We start from the raw sequence: 26,465 nt of genomic DNA, 5'->3' as shown, positions 1-26,465 counted from the left end.
AGTGACAGAGAGCAAAGACTATTTCAGATAAAAATTTATCCAATAAATTATGCAAAGTTGGGAACTTGAGATCATCACTAATATTGCGGAGTAATTACTACAATTAGGTAACTCCGGGACCTGCACTGTGCAGACGCAATTGGAGCAGTCCGCTCCAGGTGCCGACTTGCCAAGGACCCAAGGAACAAAGCACCTAATACGCGGCGTTTGGCACTAGGCCGGCCCTGGGTAACTTTGAAATCAGCGTTTTCAAGTTCAACATAAAAACCATAGGCCAGAAATCCAGAAGTGAAAGGTCATTTTAAAAATAAGTGTGACTGATCTTTATTTGATGTTGCGATAAATACCGATATATTATCAATGTATCACTTGGTAGGTACGTCATGAATCCGGGAATCAAAATTACACATATTTTGTAATACAATCCATGTACTTACCTAGGTAATTTATACTGTTATTTAGGTAGGGACAAAACAAATAAACAAGTAAAAACAAACAATGAAAAAATTTTTCAATCGAGACGTTTTCTATGTCCGTCTTTCAAAGAATTTGAAAATTTCAATAATTCTTAGCAAATTACATCGACTTTAGACAATGGGAGCAGCTTCTATTTAAGATGTTAGATGTCATTAAACGCCACTCGCCCCTGTCTGTTATGACGCGGTACATTTCAAATAAAGTAAGAAGAATCTGAATTATGTAATAATATGTTATATGAAATTTTATTGTCTTCTAATGTTGCAGAGTCAAAGGCTATTTGACCTAATAAGTGGGCCACTCGTGATAAATACCATATTTGTATATGAATTGGCGAGGTGATATGGGCAAGGAAATAAAGGTATGGTTTTGTGTGTAACTCGAAAACGCTGATTTCAGAGTTACCTAGTAGTAGTGATCCCCTAGCGATATTATGCATAGCATAGGCATCTTATTCCATTAATGTTCAACTATTGCTCAATACTTGCTAATCGTCAAGCTCATTCGTTGCACGCCTCGCAACAAATGAACAAAGATGTTCACAATCGTATTTCACCAATGGCGCCGTAAATGGAATTCTGAGATGATTTTCAGTGATGGATTCGGTAACAAGTTTATCACAAAACCTTTAGTCAATGTCTTCTCAACTCGCGACACTTAAAAAATATTTGGAATAATTGCCTATCATCTTCTTTTATAATTGCGAGAACCCAAAAACATCATAAGTTTTACTATTGATGTATATATACGTACAGTGAAACCCTCTTATAAGGTTTTTCAAGATACCGCAAGAAATAAACTTCCTACGTGGAAAAACGTCATACCATCCCCATTCGGGCAAGTCACTAACACTGAAAGCACAGCTTTGAGATATGCCAAATTGTTAACCTTTTCAACGCAATCTATTCCACCATGCGGCAAGTGTTATAATGTTTGTATCACAAACCGGCGTTACTTTGCATCAATTTTTAATAATTTTTCAAATTTCATAAATCTGAATCTAAAAGACAGCTGTGGCGGTAAAACGACGAAAAATGTATACATAGTCCTAATTAGTATTTTTATTTTGTAAATCTGAATCGATTTATACTGGAATGTTTTATTTTTTCGAATTTATTTAGAATATATGAGTTGAAACATTCGTTTTACCCCGAAATGTCATATTTTTACAAATTTACACCAAATATCTGAGTTTAAAGGATCGGCCGCGAATTTATATATATCCTATTTTTATGAATTTACTTCGAATAACTGAACTTGAAGGACCGGCCGCGAAAATTTGATTTACGCAGAAGAAATCTGTGGTATTCTACTGTATATAAGGAGGTACGAACAACATATTTTTGTAGGTTTGTAAAATTAATTATAGTTTAAAAAAATGTTAAGTAACTTCTGTGAGGAGGTGACATGGCATCACTTTTGTATTTATTTATAATCTCATTGGATACCGCATAGTGATGCAATGTAAGATTCATTATTAGTCAATCTTTATGCAAAGTTCCCCTGTAAGATGCAAAGTAGCTCTGATTTACGGTATGTGTTTTAATGAAACTATTATGGGGAGATCTGCCAATGAACAGGTCCGGACTTCCGCCTGAGTGGTTTTATTTTGGCTTTCTTAAAGTTTTATAAAGTTTGAAATATACTTATGTGAGAACCTTATATGAGGGTTTCAATGTAAGATAATGCCGTCAGCGTGCAATTTTAATCTTTTTCGTCTACTTCGAGATCAAGCGGCGAGATCTGCAGCTGCTCGTGAGCAGTCAGTGATAGTAGGTCACCCGACAGCTCAATGTGGCCGTGGTCAGTGCCCTCCAGTTCGCGGACCTCGCGGATGAGGTCCGACAGCTGCTTGCGGAGCTTCACCGCCTTGCTGCGCAGTTCCTTGTCCTTCTCGCGGATGCGTGAGATCTGCTCGAGGGCGAGCCGCTGCTCGGCAAAGTCGATGACCCAGCGGAGATACAGCTCTGTAAGAAGATTATATTACAAGATAATGTATATTAGATGCTTTGGACATATAGAAAGCAGTGTAAGGAGAATATATTACGTGGAAGTGAATGAGAAAAGAAGTCGGGGACGTCTGAGTGCCTATACCAGGACTCCGCACCAAACTAAATATATAATTATTCTGGAACAAAAGCAGAAAAAATCCTCAGATTTGCACCACATGGGCTTGCTTGAGGCAGCAAATAGATTTTAATGGACAACAATACCAAGTTTTAATATAATGCATAAATCTAGTGACAGCACATTCCCTTTGGAATAAATATGGCTAAATTCAGCCATAGTCATCGCCACAACACGTTTTAAGATACCACACGGCAGTACAGATGTTCCAGCACAGCATAGAATGATAAGTATGTAAATAAAATGAACTGCCTGGGGCAACTGAGGAAACTTGGGTCAATAAGGTGAACCAACAGCTTGATTGGCACTTACCTACTTTCAACCAAAACTTGAAAATAAATGCATACATTTTAGCTATTATATCATGTATCTATACTATCATATATTTCAATCAATACTAATCTAACCTAGTCTACTTATAAGTTTTGCATGTACTTGTATCTCTAACTTTTTATATTCATCTAGAGTTTCTGTTAATTGTATATTTTCTGATGTCACTGTTTATAATTTACTGTATATGGTATATTTTATACCGTTGATATTAAAATAAGTAAATAAAGAAGAATGGTGCTATAGAATGAAACTTCTAAAACAGTGGATATATTTAATTACTCTTAATAAACTTAAAACTTTTATCTATCTTTTCAAATTTTAAGAATGTCAAAATAAGAGATCTTGTACTGTAACCGGATAAATAATCTGTTGCACAGTAAAAAAAAATATTTTTTTTAAATCTGCAGAATTCACATAAAAAAAGTGGAGGATTTCCTGGAGGGGGGGCTAAAGCGTGACTTGCAGCGCTGAAAATGTACATATGTATGTCAATAGGTCAATAATATTCTTACCTTCCCAAAAGGCTAGACTCATGGGCGCCACGGAGGGCCAGATGATGCCCTGGTTAGGCTCGTACAGCGGGCTCAGCACGGCGCCTATAGCCTGCGGAGTGTTCAGGTGAGACCACAGACTGGTGGTCTGGTGGAAGAGGTCCAACTCCTCGCGCTGTTTCTCCGAGTCTCCCAAGAATGTTCCTGGAATAGAAGACAATCTAGTTAAGTACAAAGGTACGTACTTTCCTATTTCTCAACTCCTTCCCTTCTCCACTTTCCTCACAAAATACTCCCTAAATGGGGATGCCATAATTCCACTGGCTCCAGACAGTTGGGACACTTGCGTGGTATTTGATTTAAGGAACGTGAAGTCTTAACTTTTTGATCGCCGATGAACAATTTTCGCTATCCCCAATAGATTCTTTTTCTGTAATAACCTTTTTTTTTGCAAAATGTGGTTACGTCACCGCTCCTAGGGTCATCATATCATAACCAGACCGCACGAGTTAAAAAGCTGAATTAACAATCAGACTTACGAAACTTCAATTGAAATATCGGTACCGATATACGTAAACTGCTGATAAGAGAATGTTTGCATACAGGGTGATGCAAACGGTCATACAATGAACCGAGTCAGCGATCCTGCGGATTCGACATCCAGACGCTACTCCAACCCGTAGCAGACAAGAACAAAGGAATCAGCAGCTATACAGGGTGTATCGGCACGTACCCGACAAACTTTAACCAGCTATTCCTTAGCACATTTGGAGTAAAAAATGTTATGGGCACTTTGCTGTCCGGTAACATTTTTTTTTAATAAAAAATTTACTATTCATATTTTCACCACATGTCACCAATGTTTTATCCTTTGTCAAAGTTTGAAAACCCGTCTGGCAATATTTTGTTCGAGTTTCGTTGAATAATGTACGTACGTACCTATGTTGGTGCGCTTTTACAATCACAACGAAATGGCACAGCACCATTCGTCTCATTTTTAATTAGTGTGTACGAAAGAGCGAGGACACTTTTTGACGCACTTGCTAATAACAGCTGTTGAACGCGAGAAACAAGGCAAATGACAGTGACGGAGTGTGGATTTTTTATTTATTTTTTGTCTTTAATGGAAAAAAAATGTTACCGGACAGCAAAGCGCCCATAACATTTTTTACTCCAAATGTGCTGAGGAATAGGTGGTTAAAGTTTGTTGGGTACTTGCCGATACACCCTGTATAAGCTGTGGAGGACCTAAGTACATCGTCATTCCAGTCAACAAGTCTGACTTGGCATAACGTTAGTCTGCGTCTCGGCCCCGTGGCATATTCGCCGGTCAGCATCTTCCGCTCGTCTGCAGACCAGTCCATCTCATCTTCGTCTACCTCGTTCACACCGGAGTACCCGGAAGACCCCACGTCTTCATCAGTGCTGTACGAAGCCACGAGGCCGGTCTCCACAACTCCATCGCCGCCATCGTCGTCTACACCTGATATCATCGCTATCGGACCAGAGCCATCTCCCAACTGCACAATTATACCGACTTAAAATAAACACTGTGACACAGACGTGAATAAATAATTAAATTTTTAATGAAAGAATTAAAATAATTAAAATTCTCCGACTTAATATTTATGTTCAAAATCATAATTGGTAGTATAGGCAGCCCTAATTTACTTAACCTCAATGAATTTCATGTACTTGTGCGAGCTACTCGTTCCAAAATAATGTTCAAATGTATCAATACCAGGGTTGAGCATTGAAAATACTCACTTATACCTAAATTACATGAAGTTAGTAATAGATAAGCAGATGTGGCGGATCTATTTAACTGCAAGAAGGCTATAATATCATATATTTTCAATAAATATTAATTAAACCTAGAAAGTCTACTTAGAACTTTTGCGTGTACCTGCATCTCTTACTTCAATATCATTTTAGAGTTTCTGATCATTTTATACTTTCTGATGTCATTGTATTTGATTAATTGTTTATGGTATATTTATACCGTTGTTATTATTAAATAAATAAATAAACAACACCATCATTATCTCTCATTGTCACACCACCAAGATCATACAAATTGTACTGTCTCACCAGATAATATTTGTTTATATATTTATATAAAAAATATATATCTATCCTATGTAGTTTCCCCGAGATAGTATTAGATAGTATGTATAGAGAAATATTGAGTTAGCTGGAAGAAATAGGATGTAACCTATAAGCTATATATACCCTTTGTATTCTGTATTTTTGTGCAATAAATATTTTTTTGAATTTGAAATGTTTTTTTTCCCTCTAAAGGTCTGTGTACGCGCGGCGACAGTTTTGCCTTCTTAACGTACATGCTTACTTAATGGGCAAATTAGAGTTTGTGCAAATAAGATTGAGTGTATAGACGGAGACGCTTTATGTTATAAAAAAATTTAATATAATGAAGACATACGAAAATATTCCTCGGAATTACCCTTGACAGTTAATTAACCTGGGTAAAGCATATCACTGAAACATTAAACTCAGCCAATAAAACCCTTGCAGCCCTTTACTCCATTATATGCAAAAGAAACAATAAATTATCTTCAAGAAATAAACTTTTAATAAACAAATCAATAAGACCAAAATTAACCTACGCAAGCCCAATCTGGGCGCACTCTTCAAAAACCCAATTAAATAGACTACAAACATTCCAAAGTAAAGCCATTCGCACAGTCCTGGGAGCCCCCAAATGGATCAGGGTTTCCCAGCTCTACCGTGATTCTGAAGTCCCTCTCCTTAAAAACCACATTATAAGTCTCTCGGAATCTTTTTATTCGGGCATTCCAAACCATAAAAACGCGTCCACCAATTGTCTCGCCCAGTACGACGTAAATGCCAAAATTAAATTTTAAAAACCGAAACAAATCCTACGTAAATTACCCCCCTAACTGCAGCCATGTACCAATGCAATAAATTTTCACAAAAAACTAAATCTTACTTTCCAACAACCATTATTTAAACTCATGGTGAAAGAGAAAGGGGCCTTTTTGGCCCGGAGCTCTGTATGCCACTAAATCAAAAAAATTCGAAAATATTCTTGATTTTTATTATATTATCCAGCTAAATAAGCTTTCTTCAGGCTTTTTCACAGATAAAATAAACATATTTGCAAGTTACGAAATGACAAGCTAGAATAATATTAAGTTACATTATTTTCTTGCCAAACGAATAAAAAATATTTTAGTATGCAAGGAGTATTTTTTAAGATTCAAAATACCATAAAATCGAGGCAAGTACAGTGAGTTACTTGGCACACCATGGTGGATTTCTTGGCACACCAGGAGTTTTTTTTTCCATTATTTCTGGTTTTCACCCTTCAAGGGTGTTCTTGGCCATCATTTAAAATTATTGAGAAATGAAAGGTGAATTTAAATATTAATTTTATTTAAATAGGCAAATTTCAAAATTATAATGAAAATTGAAGTCGAGTTCAGACTTAGAAGAGATGAGATGTTGAATGGAGGGGAGGCAATTTTAGATAAGGCTTGATAGAAGAGAGGATATTTGTTTAGAGAGGGACAACCAAAAAATATGTGATCTAAAGTTCCCACTTCTAGACCACAGAATGTACAATCTGGGGAGTCAACGACGTGAATTTTAAAAAGATGGGAAGGAACGGAACAATGTCCGATCCTCATTCAAATGATTAATCATCATAAAAATTGTATTATTCGCACCTAGAATATTCACAACAAGAGAATTTCCAGAAGTGGAGAAGTATGAGGGAAGTCTATGCCCAAAGCTGATGATGAAGAATGGTTTTAAACTCACCGTACTGGCTGAAGTAGGAGTGCTCGTACAGCGCGATGAGCAGGTCCTGCGTGAACTCGAAGCTGCAGGGGAACTGTTCCTGCAGCTGGTGTACGCAGTCCAGGAACAGTAGGAAGGTGGGGCTGACGCCGGGCCCTGCCTGGTTGGTGGCCGGCGAGGCGAAGGACGCCTTGCGGAGCCCCGAGGGCGCGGGTCCCGGGGGACCCCCAGTTGTGTAGTAGCAGGCGTGGCGCTGCCGCTGCGAGAAGGGGTGCCCCGCCTGCAGCCACTCGCGCTCTATCAGGGCTTGGATTCTGGAATACAAACAAAAAATACATTTTTAAAGGTTAGTTTTAGGAAACATTTATCATGCCTGTTCAACACCGAAAAATTCAGCGAGACTTTTCAAAAGGCTTGTAAGTGAATACTGTTGTTTTCATGTGAATACAGCACAAGAATCCCAAATACTTCTAACTGTTGCATCCCCAATTGGGGTATGTTGTGACTCTGAAGGGAGTGGGGAAGGGAAGGAGACGGGGAAGAGGAAAGTTGGGAAGTATTTGGCTAATTGGATCTAGTCACCAAACGTGTCTAAAGCCATGTCAGGCAATATTTTAATTCTGAATGGTATTCTTTCACAAGGGCGGTACTGATAGCATCTCTTCACTCATAAATATCACATTATTACTATTGAATATCCGATGACATTACCCAATGAGCTCCTGGTCACTGCAAGTACATTTAGGTTCTGTCAAAGTATACTAAATAATTCCTGCATCTCCCCAGTGGTACAATGACAAGTATCATATTATGTGGACTCTTTGGGAAAATGCATCAAACATGGATCTAAATTAAAACGAGTAAGAGATGTGTAAATACCATTCGCTAGCCTCGTCTGCAATAAAGGGCGGTGCAGGAGGCAGGTTGCCATGCAGCGGCAAGTTCCCAACGATCGCTAGCGAACTACTAATAATCACGCCGTTTCTGCACATAGCAAGAGACATGCGTCTGTGTACCTTCTTTTGCTTGTAGTCTAGCTATAATATTAAAAAGTAATTACGAAGCTCAATTACCCTCTGACAGTGCGACAATCTGGATTTATGATGATCTGCACCAGGGAACAGACTACCAAGGTGGCATCCATTCCACGGGATCCATGCACCAGAACTGGACTGGCTTCCTGGAAGGATTAGAGATGTCAGATTAGATTCAGATCAGATTGCATATGACACTGCACATAATTTGTTGAATGTTGTGCTAAAGACTTACATGTTCCAAGCACTGGGCGACGGTGCAAGCGGTGTTCAGAGCATTGAGGACGTGAGTCAGCCACCCGCAGCTGTCCAACTTAGAGAGCCATTTATCACAGGACACGTCTCTGTCATTGCATACTGAAACATTATGAAAATATTCCATCAATGTTTTCACACTGATGAGCAGTTTTCAGTTTAGCCTGTGCATTTTAGCACTGCTGGGTGAATTTACAAAATTATATCACGCCTTCAAGTAAATAGTAGAATCTACTACCCAATATGGAATAACTTCTTGAATAAATAAATTAATATAAGCTGCATTCAAACAATCCAAAACTCAATGACCCTTCTAAGGCTAAGGCTAACTCAAAGGCCCCTCTGTCACAGGAATATGCAAGTACAGTAGAACCTCGTTAATTCGAAATCCACGGGACATCAAAAATCAAATTTCGAATTAACGAATTCCCACGTAATTCGAAATTTTACGAAAAAAAACAAAAAAAATACTCCGAAAATCGATTTTCTCGGCCACCTCTTCAAATCCGGGTGGTATTTTAGTTGTAAATTCGTATTAATACCAATTATTTCTTTATTTTCGCGGCAGATTACCGTAGCGGCGGGCCCTTTAAATTCAAATATTCGCAATAAATTCGTAAAAATGCAATATATTTAAGCGTAAATCGAGATTTTGCTGCCGATTTCGGTCGCGGCCTACCAAAAATACGATATATTTCCGCGTAAAACGAGAATTCGCGGCCGTATTCTGACGCGGCCGGCTCTTTAAATTCAGATATAAATTCGCAAAAATATGAAATATTTCCGTGTAAATCGAGAATGCGCGGCCGATTTTCGTCGCGGCCGACCCTTTAAATTCAGATATTTGATGTAAATTAGTAAAAATATGATATATTTCCGCATAAATCGAATTTTATCGGCAGTTTTTCGTCGCGGCCGGCCTTTTAAGTTCAGATATTTGAAGTAAATTCGTAAAAATATGTCATATTTCGGCGTGAATCGAAATTTTTCGGCCGATTTCCGTCGCGCCGTATTTTTTAACTCGGATATTCGAAGTAAAGTTAATAAAAATACGATATATTTCCGCGTAAATTGAAATTTCGCGTCCGATTTCCGTCGCGGCGGGCCCTTTAAAATTCAGATATTCGAAATAAATTCGTAAATATACGGTACATTTACGCGTAAATCGAAATTTCGCGGCCGAGTTTCGTCGCGGCCGACCCTTTATATTCAGATATTTGGTGTAAACTCATAAAACTACGACATATATCCGCGTAAAACGTATTTTCTCGGCCCTTCGAACTTGGATATTCGAAATAAATTTGAAAAAGTATGACATTCCAGTGTAAATCGATTCAGATTTACAAAATAATAATACTAATTAGGACGATGTATAACACGTAAAAATACATTTTTCGGCGTTTTACCGCCACAGCTGACTTTTAGATTCAGATTTACGAAATATTATGATTTATTTACGCAAAAATTAATTTTTTTCGAATTACACGAACAAATTTTCGTGCGCGGACAAAAATAAATTTCGAATTACGAATTAACGAATTTCGAATTAAAAAAATTTTTGTATCAAAAATTTTTCTGCGGAAATTTTTTTGGCGAAAATTTCGAATTACGCGTTTTTTCGAATTATCGGGGTTCGAATTAACGGGGTTCTACTGTATCAGATACTCATATAGTGTACCTACTCACATCGCAAACAACATATTGTAGTGCAGTTCGTAAACATCGCCACTGAAATCACGAGACCCGCATCACCACCAATCATTGTTGAAATTACGAAATCTCAAAACTCAGAACTCTTTTATACCTCGCTCATGACCAAACAGTTGCTATAGCTGTCATTTTTACATCCAGTCATTCTTTGTCGACCGTTCTGTTTCTAGCATTGATCTAAAGCACACACAATGTTACAGATGTCTGACATTATGTATAAAGTCTAACGACGTGAGTTGGAACAACACCTTAGCAAAGGTAACCCTAGTGAGGAGGTCTAAGAAATACAATTTACTATACATAAATTCACATCATGTTTTGTATGTACAATATTTAAATAGTTGCTATTATAAAAAAAAATTAAAAAATAACGGCAACATGTGCCTATGTACGATACTCGCCACAGATATATGGCAGTAGTTGCCAAGATACTTGAATGATCAAGTACCGGATTCTTGTTATCCCCGTGGAATAACGGCAAGAAGTTGTCGGTAAACAAAAGTATTAAGCGCTTGTTATATGCCAGCGGATTTTCTCAAACTGTCAAAATCTCTTCATTTTTTTGTCGCTAGAGGGCGGTAGTTGTACATTAATGAACTTGTCAAAATACAACGTCAAATGTGCGTCATGATCATGTCCCGCATCATCACGTACGCAATTGGAAATCGGAAATATTAAGTAAAACAAACAGCTTAGTAAAAAGGTATGACTTATTTGCAGAACCTACTATTTTGGTAAAGCATTTACTTTGATATTTTTTATAAATGTTTATCATTCACTTGCTGTTGTTAAATGTAATTAGATTTGAACGGCTTTTGGCTTTACGAATCGCATTTCAGAAACATTTCCTATACAAAGAAAGGTTGTTTTGCACGGTATTCGGAAACTCGTGGTATAAACGGTATAACTTGTGAATGAATCTACCTTTCATTTAAAGTCAATTTTGGGTTATGATATTTTTTATTTGAGCTTTCGTTTTCGAGAAAATCGAAGGCGGATTTATTTGGTAGATTTATAAATTTTATATTTGATAGAATATCTATACATATTAATAATATTGACCTCGAAAAATAAAAGAAAGTTTTTTTTAAATTTATATATTTGTTAAATTATTCAGTGTTAACTAAACAATAATCTGTTTTAACCATGGCAGTATCGTGCAAGGCATACTAGTACTGTATCAAAATATAACTAGCCGTTGGAAATAATAGTTATATTCATTTAACGACCAACGCTATTGAAAAAAATTACGTCAATGGGTTGAAATATAATACCTAAATACAAATATTATTCAACGAATCCACGATTCGACCTATTGTTTAAGATGTATTGAAGCGTAATAAATATATGAAATGGTGAATCATTTAAATTTACTGAATTTAAAGTTACTGTTCTTTATACAAATAGAACGGCGACATATGCCCCTCACAATTTTTGCCGCATTTGGGTGTTTAAAATGTTACCTGGCTATTATAGACTTAGAGGCCTTGTGTTTTCTCGGTAGGGAAAAAATTGTTTCCTAAAAAACGCTTATTATTTGGAACTTTACAACACAATACGTAGATAGAATATCTTTGATTTGACAAATTGTGAATGGTTACGTGTGTATACGCAGAAAGGTGATATAATCGTAAATTTACTTATAAAGTTTTTTTTGTCTGTTTAATCTAAAGATAAAAAAACGGTAATAAACTTGTTTACTCCTTATGTGAATACGCCTTACCATGTAAGGTCGGAATAGTGAAAAACTTGACATGTTATCACTTAAAATTGCCGATTTTACCAAACTAAAAATGATTTGGCGTGAGATGGTAATTTTTGGTTTGATTACCAAACGCGCTCACAACTGAGTCAGAGCGACAATGAATTCTCACACACACTTGCATAAAGGGCACGCAAATCAACATCGTGACGTTCGTGCTAACCGTTAGGAAAAGCATACGCACAACGCACATTGAATATTGCATTTTATTTGTTTCAAAGAATATGACAGTTCAAAAAATACAATGCGACAAATTTACGTGAAAAAAGAGTATTTGTGAGTACTTAGCGTTTTTGTAGCTTCCTAAAATTATTGCAATGCTTCAAGTGAGTCGGTATTCTACTTTTAGACCCAGAAATGAAACATTTTGATGGCATTTTAGAAATATATACGCCGTAAAACAAGGAGCGTATAGTCCCACTACCGCTCTCGGGGGCTTCTCACCCGTAATAAGTAAAACAGTGTAAATGTGTTGAAAATTTGGTGCAAGATGAAGTATTTATTTAATTGTTAATATCCACAGATATCATAACGATAATAAGAGGCCGTACTTCTACAGATGTGTGTATTATATACATATTTTAAATTAAAAATATAGTGTAAAGCCGTTATTAACGCGATAATCATACATCCAAGTTTTAAAAGTGGGTTGTATGGTGTATCAATGTTTTTATTTTTTATAGTCGAATGCCTACAACAACTACAAAAAAAAAATAGGCAGACTGAAAAATAATAGTCCATTAATTGGTATTAAAAAATATGAAGTCTGAGAATGACATACGAAAGGTAGTATTAAGCCGTTTTAGGGAGCCGTTTTCCAGCAAATCACCATTATGCCCTATAACCCACTCTTAATACACAAAGAAGATTGTTAGGAAGTAAGAGCTTCATAGATGCACGCACAGATGGCAGTGCATAGAGCTTGCGTGGAAGTCCGCAAGATGGAGCCAGTGGCCAGTTGTCGCCAGGGCCAGTGCGAAAGCTCTCATAGAATCTCACTATGCCAGATTCCAATTAGCCAGCTTCTAGTTAGGTCGACTATCGAGTCACCATTATATTACGCGGAGTAATAATAAATCCCTGATTATTCTAAAAGAACCAATTATTATAAACTCCTTCCACGACGAGTTGGAGAACTGTTTGTGCGAACACAACAAAGATATATAAAATTATTATAATATGAGTTTGTTAATATATTACATTAGCATAATTTGGATAATAGCAGCTGCTTTCAACTATCATTAAGTAATTGATGTTAATTTCTATCTTACCATCAACTAATTTAGTGAAAGAATCCAATAACTGAAGATTAGAAACTTTGTCCATAGGTCTGTTCACTTTCCTCCACTGAGGGTAGTTTGAGTCAGATTCCGTTCCTCCGCCTGAAATCAAATTAAAATCATTATAAGTTATTCCAAAAAAACCAATCTTTTATAATCTTTAACACAATAACTAATAGCATCAAATCTCACCAGTCCGCTGCATTTAAAAGATATATTCCGTCAGAAATATGAAGATAGACTCGAGGAACTAAGATTAAAAACGTCAGAAGAAAGAAGAGATAGAGGTGACTTGATTGAGATTTTCAAAATTTTACCTGGACATTATAGTTGCCCTGGCATCCGAGAAATCTTCATTACAAACAAAAATATAAATCTCCGTGGATATTAAAAAAAAAAACACCTTTTGCATCCAATCTTAGGAAACACATCCTTGCAAATAGAGTAGTGGATGCATTGAACAAACTTCCACAACATGTCATTGATTCTACTAACATAAACCAATTTAAAGTTAGATTGAATTCTTATTTGGAGAGAAGAAAGGATTAACGTGTTTTAAATTTAAAACAATTCAATTGTTGGTAAACTTATCATGAAATCAGATTTGAGCGCATCAGCAGAATGCTGCCTGATCCCCTCCCACTACTTGAGTCAGACGGTCATTATAGAACATACTAGAAGTTTTGGCCTTTGCCACGAAGCTTGTTTGGTAATATTTGTAACCATGGCAAATGGGATGTTCGAGAACGTTTTTCCACCTATATAAGCGACAGCAGGAAGGAACTCGACAGTACAGTACCAGCAACCTTGACACCGAGACCGAGTTATTTGCCTACGTGACGCGCGTGAAATCATATCTCGAACTTTTCTTTTTGTATAACGTTCTGCTTGTGTTTTCTAATTTTATTTTTGGATGCAGTATAAGAAACGGCTCCAACCAAATTGAGTCGTCATTTATTAATATTTAAGAACACGAACGATATCTATATACCCATACAAATTGAAAAAATATCTCCTGTATAAAATTAATTATTGCTTATAATAATTTGTTATCCTTTGTGCTTTGCATAAAAAACCTTGTCTTATAAACATTAGTTTATCATTAAAAATCATCATTAGTTTAAAAAATAAAAACATTTAAACCCTGCGCAGAAAAGTCCCACAATCGACTACGCGGTAAACCGCGTGTTCCGGTGCAGCGTCTGGTTATTGAACTCTTGACATTGATCAGGATACAACTGATGTTCCGGTTTATTCAAGAAATGCTGGAACCCTCCTTGTGCCAAAATGATTGATGACACGTGGTTTACCTCCAGCTCGTCGAAACGATACCTACATTTTGCATTATGGTATGTCAATCTCTTTCTTGGTCTGTGGTGCAAACTGAAATTTTTAATAATGATTCATCTCCTTTGTTTCTATTAATTGTGATTATTACCTTTAGTTTTCTGTTGAGCAATTAGTGCCGGAGACCTCAGATCAAAGATGAACCCTCGCTTGTTTTGGCCGACAAAAGAATTGAGAAGCCTCTCGTCGGGTTTGCAGCGTTTGTTTTGCGGACTGATCAGTGGCTGCGAACTCCTAAGCAAGACAGCCTGGAAAATAAGCGGTGAACCAAAATTAGTTCTTGTTAAAAATCAAATATTGTTTTGTTATCGTGCAAAGCCTTTATAAATTTTATAGCCATGTGGTTTACAAGTGTTTCTGTGAAATCAACAATCATGAAACTGGGTATAGAAGCCAAGGCTGCAATCTCGGCTAATCTGAACTATTATTGTTTAACATACATACAAAATGTTTAAATCAATTTTCTTTCAACGATCAACAAATTATTGATACATAATTATGTATGCACACTTAATTCTGTTTTTACACGGGGATACGTTTCACAGAATAACACCATATATGAAAATGCAAGATCTATTATTATTGACTGAATGTAGCGAAGACCTGTTTTAACTCGACCATTTGGCATTTAATCTGACTGTAAATTTAAATATGATTTAAAAATGCAAATAACACATCTGCCCTGATGATGGACACTGCAATGCTGTCCGAAACGTTGGCTAAAGAAGGAGCTAGCGCAACACAGCATAATACCCCAAAAACAAATAACAAAAATGACTGTAAATTTGTTTGTTACGTTCCGGTACAAGATGATTATTAATCAAGGACGGATTGTTTCACAAAATTTGAACAATTCATCAAACTTAAAAGTTGATTTTCAAGTTCTGTGAAGGTTTTATTCAAGTTCTGTTATTATTTCAGTTTTGTGAAGCCCCTGGCCAATAACAATATAATAATAGAACTTGAATAGAACCTTCACCGAACTTGAAAATCAACCTAGAAATTTTATGAATTGTTCAAATTCCGTTAAACAACCTGTTCGGTATTTGAAATAAAAAATGTTACTTAAAATACATGGTATACAGAGTACTTTACCGCCGGACACTCTGTATAATTAAGTAGGTAGGTATTTAAGTACCTACTTACTGTTGGATATAGTAACACTGCCTACATATTATCTATGCCCAAATTGTCTTTGCTTCTAAACTTGTTCCTGTCAAGCACTTGTTAAACGATTGTCAATAAGAATGGTTTATTTATTAATCTCAATACAATTATAATCATATTCTTATTTCACCACAATATAACACTTACAAATCTTATGATTTCAGAGGAAATTTTAGTTTTAATTTATTATGTGAGAAAATTAGAAACATACTTTTTTGGACACGAGGTCTGCTGTTCACAGAACCAAAAGTTTATTCCTACACTGCTATTGGGTAATGTATGCAAGTGAGTGGGAAAAATCTATAAATCTGATAATGGATGCTACCACTAAGCTTTGTTGACAGTGAAACTTAAAGTTGCTGGAACGCAGTGTGCAAGCAGTTATGCAGTATGTAATCACCCCGTTGTCATGTTTGTAGGACAGCAGCGGGAATCGGCCGCCCTTGCGGAAGGCAGCGCTAGCGACGATGCTCTCGTCGTCGGCGTGTTTGGGCACCACCAGCGCGGCGGGGTAGGTGGGGCACAGCACATAGTCCCGGTTCACCCACGACAGGCGCCACTCCTCCGTGCTCAGCAGCTTACCGTACTCTATCTCCGGCCTGGAATGTCCATCAAATAACACATAATTTAGTTGCTTCATTGCTGAACATTGCACCACTCCAATTTTCTTCTCGACTCCTCGCAGTCCTCAAAAGTATTTTTTAAAAAATCATGTTTTTTAAAATATTTTATTCAAACTTTAAACATTTTTTAATTAAAATATAACAATTTAAGCATATGTAATATTTTTTAAATTAATAATTAATAATCTCTCTCTCTCCATTTGGAATCTTATTTCAAAAACAATTCAAATTAAAATTGATAACGATATGATAAATATATTTTTTTTAAAAGATGTATTCATACATGCACGAAAATGTGAAAACAATATAGTTAAAACGAAATAAGCAGCTCAAATACACAACCGATCTCAACTGCAGGCAAATTCAAACCGAGTAAAATTTATTTATTTATTTATTGGTAAAGGTAAGAGACAAACAGCTTATACATAAAATACAAATATAAATATATACATGTTAAAAACAGTCAAGCCAAAAAAGTCTCCTATATTAATATTGATTGGAGATGGAGTTTTATAAAATACATGGCTAACTTTCACGAGCGTTACTCGAAAAAATAGAATGCTGCAAGTCGAAACCATTTAGCTCGTTTCATTTGACTCGTTTAAAAGCATGAAGTGGTTAATATACTAAATAAATGTCAGTCTTACATGATCGGCATCTGGCAAGGTCGTCGGTACTATAGTATAAAAACTTTGTTTTTTTACAGAGTGATTTTTTTTTAAATTTAGAAGCAACATTTCGGGTTACAAATAATCTCAGAATGTTGAAAATTCAACCACTTCTATCATTATAAGTAAAAAATGTGGCTTGTCAATGATGGAGGACTAAACTAGTAGAGGATCGAACTCGCAATGCCCGGGTGGGAACCAATAACTACCACGATACCAACCGGTTGGTTGTGATATTTCAAAACCTGTAATTATCACTTAAAATATAAGGTTGGGAGCCTCTGGTCTGATGCCTAGTTGATAACCTATTATGGATGCCTAGCTCTTCAAGAAAGGGTAGATTAGTGCATTTTCATTGTGATATACGGGTATAGATCAGCACCTGGACATGTCTCTATTCCATTTTCAGTACACTCTCTCATATAGTACGAGAAAGTCAATTAAAAATGGAAAAAGTATCTAGGATAATTGTTGCAAATGTCGGAATTGGAGGACAGAACGAGTTTGAGTAATGCATTCATTTTTTATTACTGCATTGTAAATATTTCTGTCAACTTTTCACTTCCTGTAGATAATATTTACTGTGATGTAATCATAATTGACGGCTTATCAAACAAAAATATATCGAGTGCATGAGTTATTCAATTTCGTATCCGTGTTACAGAGATTACAGTATTGACATAAAACAAACAGCCCAGCGATTGAAAGTTTTTGGATGTTGATAAACTGTTACTTATTCTATTTTCCTTAGGAGTATTTTCTGTATTAACTTCGCTCATAAAATCACTTTGGGAGTTATAGCAAGCTGAAATGGAAAATATGCTAATTTCAGATTAGTTTACACGAAACAACAATACCAGATATTAAAGCAGTTCAACCACAATAATAAAATTAATACTACTACTACACTCAAGTGATTTTTGACATATGGCAAGTTGGTAAAAACGTTTTAAGCGATCGCTTGTCATCCATAATGTGCCAAATCTAAACATATTGGACAAAAGGCGAAATCTAGGTAGCTTCATTGGTTTTAAACCGCAGTAAGCAGTTCATATATTTCCATATTAATATTTTGAGGAACAGTATTAATTGAATAATATGATAAAGATTTATATACAACCAATCGCTCGAGAGGCTACCGGACTTCAACACTTTTTTTCTTAATGAACAGTTCAAAATATGGAACAAACGGCGAAATTAAGGGAGCTTCATTGGCTTTAAACCGCAGTAAGCAGTTCATATATTTTACCATATTAATATTTTGAGGAACAATATTAATTAAATAATATGATAAATGTGTATATATATATATAAATAACTAATCGCTCGAGAGGCTACCGAGCTTCAACACTTTCTTTCACAATGAACAGTTCAAAATATGGAACAAACAATATCAAACAACCGGTCAGTGGCTGAGTTGGTGTTGTGAGTTCAATTCCTCAGTCGGCTAAGACCTCCATCGTGACACAAGCAACATTTTCCACTTACTGTGATGGTAGTAGAAGATTTCAAATATTTATTTATTTCTAACTTCACGCCCGGTTGGGCTTTTACATGTTATTTTTTTTATTTTTTAAAAAGAACATCTAAATAAACACGACAAAAAAATAAATCATCAAAATCAAAATAAAATCAAAAAACAAAATCAAAAAGAAAATAGAAGACATAATAAAACAAAACCTCTTAAACAAAAACAATGTCAAAATGAATGAAGATGGAAAAATATAACACTAGGAAAATTACAAAACTTTTATAGGGTAAACAGAGCTACGTAGTTTCTATAGTTAAATTATATTATATTTGATATTCTTCTTTCTGAAATAAATTGGGTAATGACTTGTTTATATTTGGTGAATGATGTGTTGGATACATCAACAACATCTTTATAGTCATTACCCAAATTTTGTATACGGCGAACGGGGGTATAGAATTGAGATTCTGTGTTGGAGTTATCACAATAGAACGGTAGATAATATCTCGATGTTGGTTTGCGAGGTATATGTAAAGAAATGAAATATGATAGTTCAGGGCTGTCAATTATTGAATTTATGATTTTATATAAACATTTTAGGTCATTAACTATTCTAAGTTCAGATAATTTTAATAAATTGAGTTGACATAGTAGATAATCATAGTTGACGCATTCCCTTGTTCTGAAATTAATAAATCTTAAAAAAAATTTTTTAATTCTTTCTATCGTGAGTGAATGACTAGCGTAACTAGGTGCCCACACTGTCGATTTGTACTCAATTTGACTCCTAACCAATGACATATACAAATGTTAGGTTAGGTTATTATTATAAGGTTAGGTTAGGCTAGGTAAATATTATTATTGTCTAATTTTATGACAGGTGGATATTTTTCAATACATAGAATTTTTTGAGGGTTGCCTAAGTCTTTTATTAATTAATTGTATTAATGTCTCAAGAGCTTTGTTATCATGTTGTAATAAACCGTTTGTGTCCGGGGCCTTTTTTCATAATAATATGTACTAAAATTGCATGTTAAAAAACAGGGAAAAAATTACAATCCTACGTATTCTTGTTGAACATATTTTTGCTGTGATATCACGGCTCGCAATTAACTGTTTTTGTAATTGAAATAAGCGATTTTTTTTTAAATAACGCACACCACTCGCACCACCTCGCACGCCGAACTCTCAACGCGCACTAAAGAACCGAAAATCGTCGAAATATCGACAATACACATTCAAACGGTTAAAGATCACTGGATTTTTAATTTGAGAAAATCAGACTATTTGACAAATTTAAGTAAAATCTGTTTTCATTTCACCAAATTAAAAATTTGTTGAAGAATATTGCAATGATAAATATTTCGAACAATTCTAAAAACTTTGAGGTCATCATTTAGGCAAAAGTATATAGATAAAATGGACATCTAACTATCCAAGAAGTTGAAAAATAAAATTGCCTAAAATCTGCTGTTAGAACAATCAAGTACTCAGCTGAAGAAATAACTAAATATTGTAGATTATTCTTTTGATATTTACCAGCAGAATTTCCAGAGCAGGTTTTGCAACTCTTCGACTCACACAGAGTTTTATAGGCAAGATTATAGAAAAGCAAATACCTGAAAATCTTGTACCCATCCTCCAAGATGGTGAACATGGGCTTATAGAAGAACGGATACAGCAGGCGGGGGTCCGACAGACTACAGAGCGCCTCCAGGGTCTGCGAGACCTTGGTCAGATCGGAAGTAGTAGCGATGTCCAGCTGCACCACCCGCAGGTCCTTGCACTTCAGGATCAAGGAGCCCCCCTGACCGGGACCCCCGAGACTCGGCTTGTTGTCCTTGCGCTCCAGCAGGTCGATGTTCTGATGCAGAATCTGCACATTCAATTCTTATGTGAATACCACACAAGAGTTCCAACTGCTCCCAACCGTCTGGAGCCAGTGAGACCCCTGCTGAAGATAGGGGAGGGGAGGATATGGGGAAGAGGAAGGTGGAGAAATACCTGGCTATTCAGATCTAGTCACCAAATAGAGCTAAAGCCATTTCAAGCAAAGTTTCAATTCTGAATAGCACTCTTACACCAGGGAGATACTGACCATGTCTTCCACTCTGGAATGTGCCACAAATATCATTTTGAGTATTACTATTTTCCATTTCCGGAAACTGAAATACCTTCTTTTCATTATTATTTATTTATTTATTTATTTATTTATTTATTGTTTATTTGCAAAAACAGTATGAACCAGAACATTGCAATATCGATAATTAACATTTACAAAAAAGTTAATAACAAATAGGTACATTTACAAGTGGGACAAAGAAAAAAGTTTCAAATTTAGATTTACAATTTTAAGTATTGAATAATAATATTTCACGTTTAAATACGTTGTAGGACATGTGGAAAATATCCACATTTCCTGCGAGGCAGTTAATTAACCTAGTGATTCTTCCCAAGGGCATCACCATTGGTAAGTTAGTTCTGCACCTAGGAAGAATCAAAAGCCTGTGTTGGCGGCCTCGCGCAAAATTATCCGGGACATAAAATCCTATTTTAGCCAGAATGTCTGGTATTGATACTAAGCCGTTTAGTAGCTTATACGCCATCAGGAGTAATGCAACATCCCTTCTGGAACTAAGGCTGCATACACCCAGCATTCCCAAGATAAATGCTGTTGGAAACAGCCATGGGTAATAACCAAACTCTCTCATGTAGAGGTATCGTAAAAACTTTTTTTGTATCTTCTCGACCATTAGTACATAGACAGTGTCCTCTGGCCCCCATACCTGAGATCCATTCTCGAGAATGCTACGCACTAAGCTAAAGTAAAGCAGCCTTATTACTGCAAGGTTGGTCCTTGCAAGTCACCATGTGCTTCAGTGACGTATCTTTAATTTTGTAATTAAAATATATGGTCTTGTGTGCCCTTGTAAAGCACATCACTGAACATTTTTGGAAGTTGAACCCAAGTTTGTTATCAATACTCCAGTCAATAATTGCATCGATATCTTCCTGGAGCCTTCTACAGTCTTCTATCGATCTTATTCTCAGAAAGAGTTTGATGTCATCGGCGAAAAGTAGAAAACGGACGAATTTAATCTTTCCCTGAATATTGTTTATAAAAATTAAAAACAATAGGGGTCCTAAATTGGATCCCTGCGGCACACCAGAATTTGTAGGATATGCATTAGAGTTGAACTCACCATAGGATACGAATTGTTGTCTTTCACTCAAATAGTTACAAAAGAGTTTCAATAAGTTTTCCGAAAAACCAATTTCTTCGAGCCTATTTAGAAGCACTAAGTGATCAACTCTATCGAAAGCCTTTGCAAAGTCATGGTAAGATGCGTCAACTTGCTCGTTGTTATCGAGTGCTCTCGACAAGTAATCTGTAAATACCATTAAATTTGTAGTGGTTGATCGGCCATGTCTAAATCCATGTTGTTGTTCGATCAAGAATGGTTCAACTTTGGTATAAATATATTTATGGATAATTATTTCCAATAATTTAGCAGGTGCGGAGAGAATCGCTATAGGGCGGTAGTTAGTTGTTTGATACTTGTCGCCATCTTTGTGTAAAGGGGTGACTTTCGACAGCTTCCATAATTTAGGAAAAATTCCGTTTTTAACCGTAAGATTAAATATATATAGAAGTGGCTTACATAATGGTTCAGAACATCCCTTAATAACAAAGGGTGGAATGAAATCAGGACCATACGATGTTTTTGGTTTCAATTTCTTTACTGCTAAAACGAAATCTACAATATCAACGCTATGAATAGATATATTTTGAGCTTTTGTTGATTCAGTCTGTCTTGGAACATAAGATTCAAAATCAACTTTTTTTGAATTATATACGGATTGAAAATACTTTGCGAAGGCTTCCGGTATGTCGGATCCTTTGTGTGTGCTATCATTTAGATTAACATGACTTAAGAAACCTCTGTCACGTTTCTTGTCAGAAATATATTTCCAGAATGATTTCGGATCGTTTTTCACGTTATTCTCTACCTCCGAAATATAATTTTTGTGGGCTATTGAAATATTGCGTTTAATTCTAGTACGACAAGTTTTAAATAACTCGTGTTCACTTTCCAAACCTGATTGTCTCCACCGCCGGTGATGTATGCGCTTTATCTTTATGTCCCCAATAATTTCGCGCGAAAACCATTTAGGATAGTTTTCTTTTCGATGCCCTTTTTTTCTTGGGAAGCATTCATCTAAATACGCGAATAGGATATCGTAAAAACATTTAACTGCCTCGTCAACATGGGAAATCTCCAAGATAGCCTGCCAATTGTGGTCACGCAGTTGGCTGTACAGCTTCTCAAAGTCTCCCTTGTAGAAATTCCAACCACGGAAGTTATTTTCTGATAGTATATGATGATTTTTTAACGGTTTATCATGTTTAAGGTTAATTTCTGACAAAAGTGTGGGATGATGGTTGTCTTCTGGAACAAGACAGAAATCAGATTTTTCTATGACCATATTAAAATTACTTAGCACTAGATCCAAAGTACGACCACTTGAGTTCAGAACTAAATTAAATTGTTTCAGCTGAAATAGTTCCATAACATACGAGAGTTCGGTTTTCACAGCACGTGGATTTTGTGAAGAATTGATATTAAAATCACCAATCACTAAAATTTTCTTGCGAACAAGGTAGTTTAAATTACTAATTAGCATTTCGAAAAAAGTCGTGTAAACACTTGTTTTGGAACTGGGTGGTATATATCTAACTGATAAAAAGTGTTTTTTTCTATTAAAAGTGCATATTAACTGTGTCCTTATTTTCCGTAAACAGTCCTACTTGGTTATAACGATCATGGCAATAGCGAGGTCACGGCTATAATGAGCAATAATTACAAAACGATATTTCAGTTCAGAATTATCTTCATATTCATTGTTGGCTGTTATAACGAGTTAGATTCACTGATATACCGTGCAAATAATTTTGTCAACACAATTTCTAACACCAATTATTTGTTGGGTCTAAAAAAAAAAACGATTAATTGGCAATTATTCTCGAAGTAAGTAGTTGAAGAAAAATATGGTATACAGTAGTGAATGGTGGAAGAAGTCAGAGACACTCGAGAAAGACATTAAGTTAGCAATAGCAAAACATTGCAGGGTCCCCTAGTATGTTTGTGAAAGTACCTAGATAAGTGTACCTACATCCTTGCACGGGGTAAATTTATATGTAATAGTGATGCCCAGCTTTTTTAGCAGAAGGGCCGCTTTGCCTATTTTTGTTTATTTTTTAACAGCCTGCGACCTACAAGTGGATTATTTTGTTTTCATTTCACTGAAATTTAAGGTTTCTGTTGATATTTTAGAATTTCGTGTTATGCAAACCGGTTCTTCAAATTTAGTTCCATTTAGGACATGCAGCGTAAATCAACCAAAACTCTATAAAAAAATGTTCAGTCAGGGTTTTCAAGGATTACCCCAAACATTTTGATTTTCCTATATTATAGAAATTGACATGCAGGCTGCAAGAATCAGGCTGTTTATTTTGCATCACTGGTTTGCTACAAGTACAATTTTACAGCCGAATACCAAAATAATCCCGCAGGCTAGTTATTTATGACAAATGAGATTTTACAAGCTCAGTATGATACGCACAAGCTAGTGATAATAAGATAGACAATTTACTGTTTTTTTTTCTTGGAAGCCTCAAGGCTTGATGGTTCAAACTCTGGTTCAAACCAGGTGATGATAGTTATAATGCATGGATTGTTTTCAGGAGGAAATTGAGAAGCATGAAAACGAAATCTTTAAAACCATTGATTATAAATTTTGTTTAATAAAAGTGTATTTTTCTAATTTGTTTTTTTAAGAAGTAATACACTGAAAATATACTGTACATTAGCGAATACATACCACTTTTAAAAACCTATTTTGGATATAACGAGTAATGGTTATAACCAAGTTTGACTGTATTTACCAAAATAGGTATGTACCTATATATTTTTAGAGCAGTTGGTGGGCAATGATGTAAATACTCTATTTACATCATTTTTTAATAATTACAGAATAAACCAAAGTAGTATCAAATATTTTGATTGTCTGTTTTCATAATAATAAATAAACTGACTAATTCTCGTTATGATAATATTGCATAAGCAATATTGGTCATTTTAGTATGTAATGTTGAATACAAATCATTTGTATTCAACATAAAATCGAAGTAAACTATTGATCAAATTTTAATGTGCGATAAAAACTTGATTTGCTTACTAAATAAATGACTTTCTAAGGAAACATATGTTAGCATGTTTTTTTTCACGAATTACATGCAAAATCACAATAAAATAACGGAATTCGACAAATGAATACAAAAAATATACAACAGGATTTAATTAGTTAAATCTATAATGTAATGGTGTTCTTGTAAGATGGTTAAAAATAACGCGAATCAATTTTTGAGTGTTTGTCAATAATTGATTTAAATGACGTTTATATTGTTATTCATTTGGTAAAGGGATACTTGAAAGGCTTCTTAGCAAGTTTATTGTTATTGTAAAATCCTACCATCAACTCCTGTACGCCTTCCTGTCTGGAGCTCAGGATTAGATGGTGTCCAGTAATACATAGCGTCCCGTTCACATCGTCGTGGTGCGGACTCTTTAAAATTACCCCGTCCAATTTAGGAATCTGGATTAATTCAGCAAACTCCATTTTAAGACCCGCCAACGAATAAACATTCAGAAAACAGTGAAATATATCACTGCGGACTACATGGAAATTGCACTGTGTATTTTTTTTATTATCAACTGTCAGTTTTCAGTTTCTTACTTCGCCAGTGTTGCCTTAGTAAAAAACTAAGTCACGATTTTAATAATAATTGTGCTTACCTACAAAAGAGCTACAGCACTAGAGCGTGAGTGGTTCATTTATGACTAGAGCACTCCCGCATTTAAAATTCGTGCATACAGCGCGTTTCAAATTCGTTATTGGACTTCAGGAAAAATATTCCAATGATTCTTAAAAACGTTTATAGTAATATAAAAATCAATACTTTGTTGTCAAATCAATCGAAGACTGTATTAAACTTCAAAAGGACGTCGATCGCATTTTTGTTTAAAAATCGAACAAACTTCTTGTAAATATTTCCAATTACAATAAGGTACACATATCAATGAAATAAAATTTATTGGAGACCATGGGGCATGTACTGAAGAATGGGATAAAAATGGACGTTTAATTAAACTTGATGTAACTTTTCCAATTAGATTTAATCTATTAAGTTTTATAACTTCTTACACAATGTTTAATTTTTTATCAAATCTTTTTATGTAACATTCTGGATAATGGCCTAGACTCGCCTGAGCCTATTGATTTAATAAACATTCTTATACCATCTGTGCCCAGACAGGGTGAGACACAAGCAGTAAGCTGGAGGTCCCGATGCACAAAGGCACAAGGATGTTCTCCCTTCACCATGTGTGAAGGGAGAACATCCGTACACAAGTGACTTTTGTATACAATAGTCTCCGTTGCCGCTGTAGAGCTTGTCCGATAGGCTCAAGTGCCTCCTTTCTTTTAACGTAGCTGGTCTGGTCCAACGAGAGGTAGAGTAGGCCGTGGTCCCCTGTGAGGCGCGGGTCAGAAGAGAAAGAAGATGAGTAGAAGCAGAATTCGGAGTGAGGTAGAGCGGACAGAACAGGGAGAGAGGTGTAGATATAGTGAGGGTTACTGGTGATCATCTGATTTGTAAAGGGTTTGTTGCCCGTAGTTATAGGCGGTTGGTAGTGGTTCAACGCAACCACTGCCATTGTCTCAGGCACGATTCCTGGAATGTGAATGTGCCCGAGCAGAACGCGATGACGACGTACGGCCTGTACGCTTTCTCTTTGAAAAACCTCTCTTTCTGCTTGCTTCCCCCTGGCCCCACTCTGACGTTTTATTTATTTTACAGATAGTAATTACATATT

The 26,465-nt window shown here is 35.8% G+C and overlaps 1 protein-coding gene across 1 annotated transcript; it reads right to left on the bottom strand.

The window, feature by feature from the left end:
* Window positions 1-426: 426 nt before the first annotated feature.
* LOC149411254 (myotubularin-related protein 9) lies at window positions 427-25,290 on the bottom strand. Its single transcript, XM_089647170.1, has 10 exons — window positions 25,063-25,290; window positions 20,148-20,404; window positions 16,167-16,365; window positions 14,691-14,847; window positions 13,244-13,354; window positions 8,481-8,602; window positions 8,285-8,391; window positions 7,233-7,525; window positions 3,450-3,632; window positions 427-2,444 (listed from the first exon to the last, which is right to left on the bottom strand). Exons 1-10 carry the CDS (start codon window positions 25,207-25,209, stop codon window positions 2,182-2,184), a joined length of 1,839 nt encoding a protein of 612 aa, XP_089503296.1. The 5' UTR covers window positions 25,210-25,290; the 3' UTR covers window positions 427-2,181.
* Window positions 25,291-26,465: the final 1,175 nt, after the last annotated feature.

Source organism: Hesperophylax consimilis, chromosome 26 (genome assembly GCF_061612785.1).
Source record: "Hesperophylax consimilis isolate HC1 chromosome 26, BYU_Hcon_1.0, whole genome shotgun sequence".
Classification (NCBI taxonomy): Eukaryota; Metazoa; Arthropoda; class Insecta; order Trichoptera; family Limnephilidae; genus Hesperophylax; species Hesperophylax consimilis.
Note: the sequence above shows the minus strand (reverse complement) of the source record. Positions and strands in the feature narration are given on the sequence as shown.

Bases quoted from the DNA above. Each gene is read 5' to 3' on its own strand.
- LOC149411254 (XM_089647170.1), bottom strand. From the start codon at position 25,209: ATGGAGTTTGCTGAATTAATCCAGATTCCTAAATTGGACGGGGTAATT. The intron at 20,405-25,062 runs GTAGGATTTTAC...TTGAATGTGCAG, and splicing joins AAGGCGTACAGGAGTTGATG to ATTCTGCATCAGAACATCGA. The intron at 7,526-8,284 runs GTAATTGAGCTT...TTTGTATTCCAG, and splicing joins GATTGTCGCACTGTCAGAGG to AATCCAAGCCCTGATAGAGC.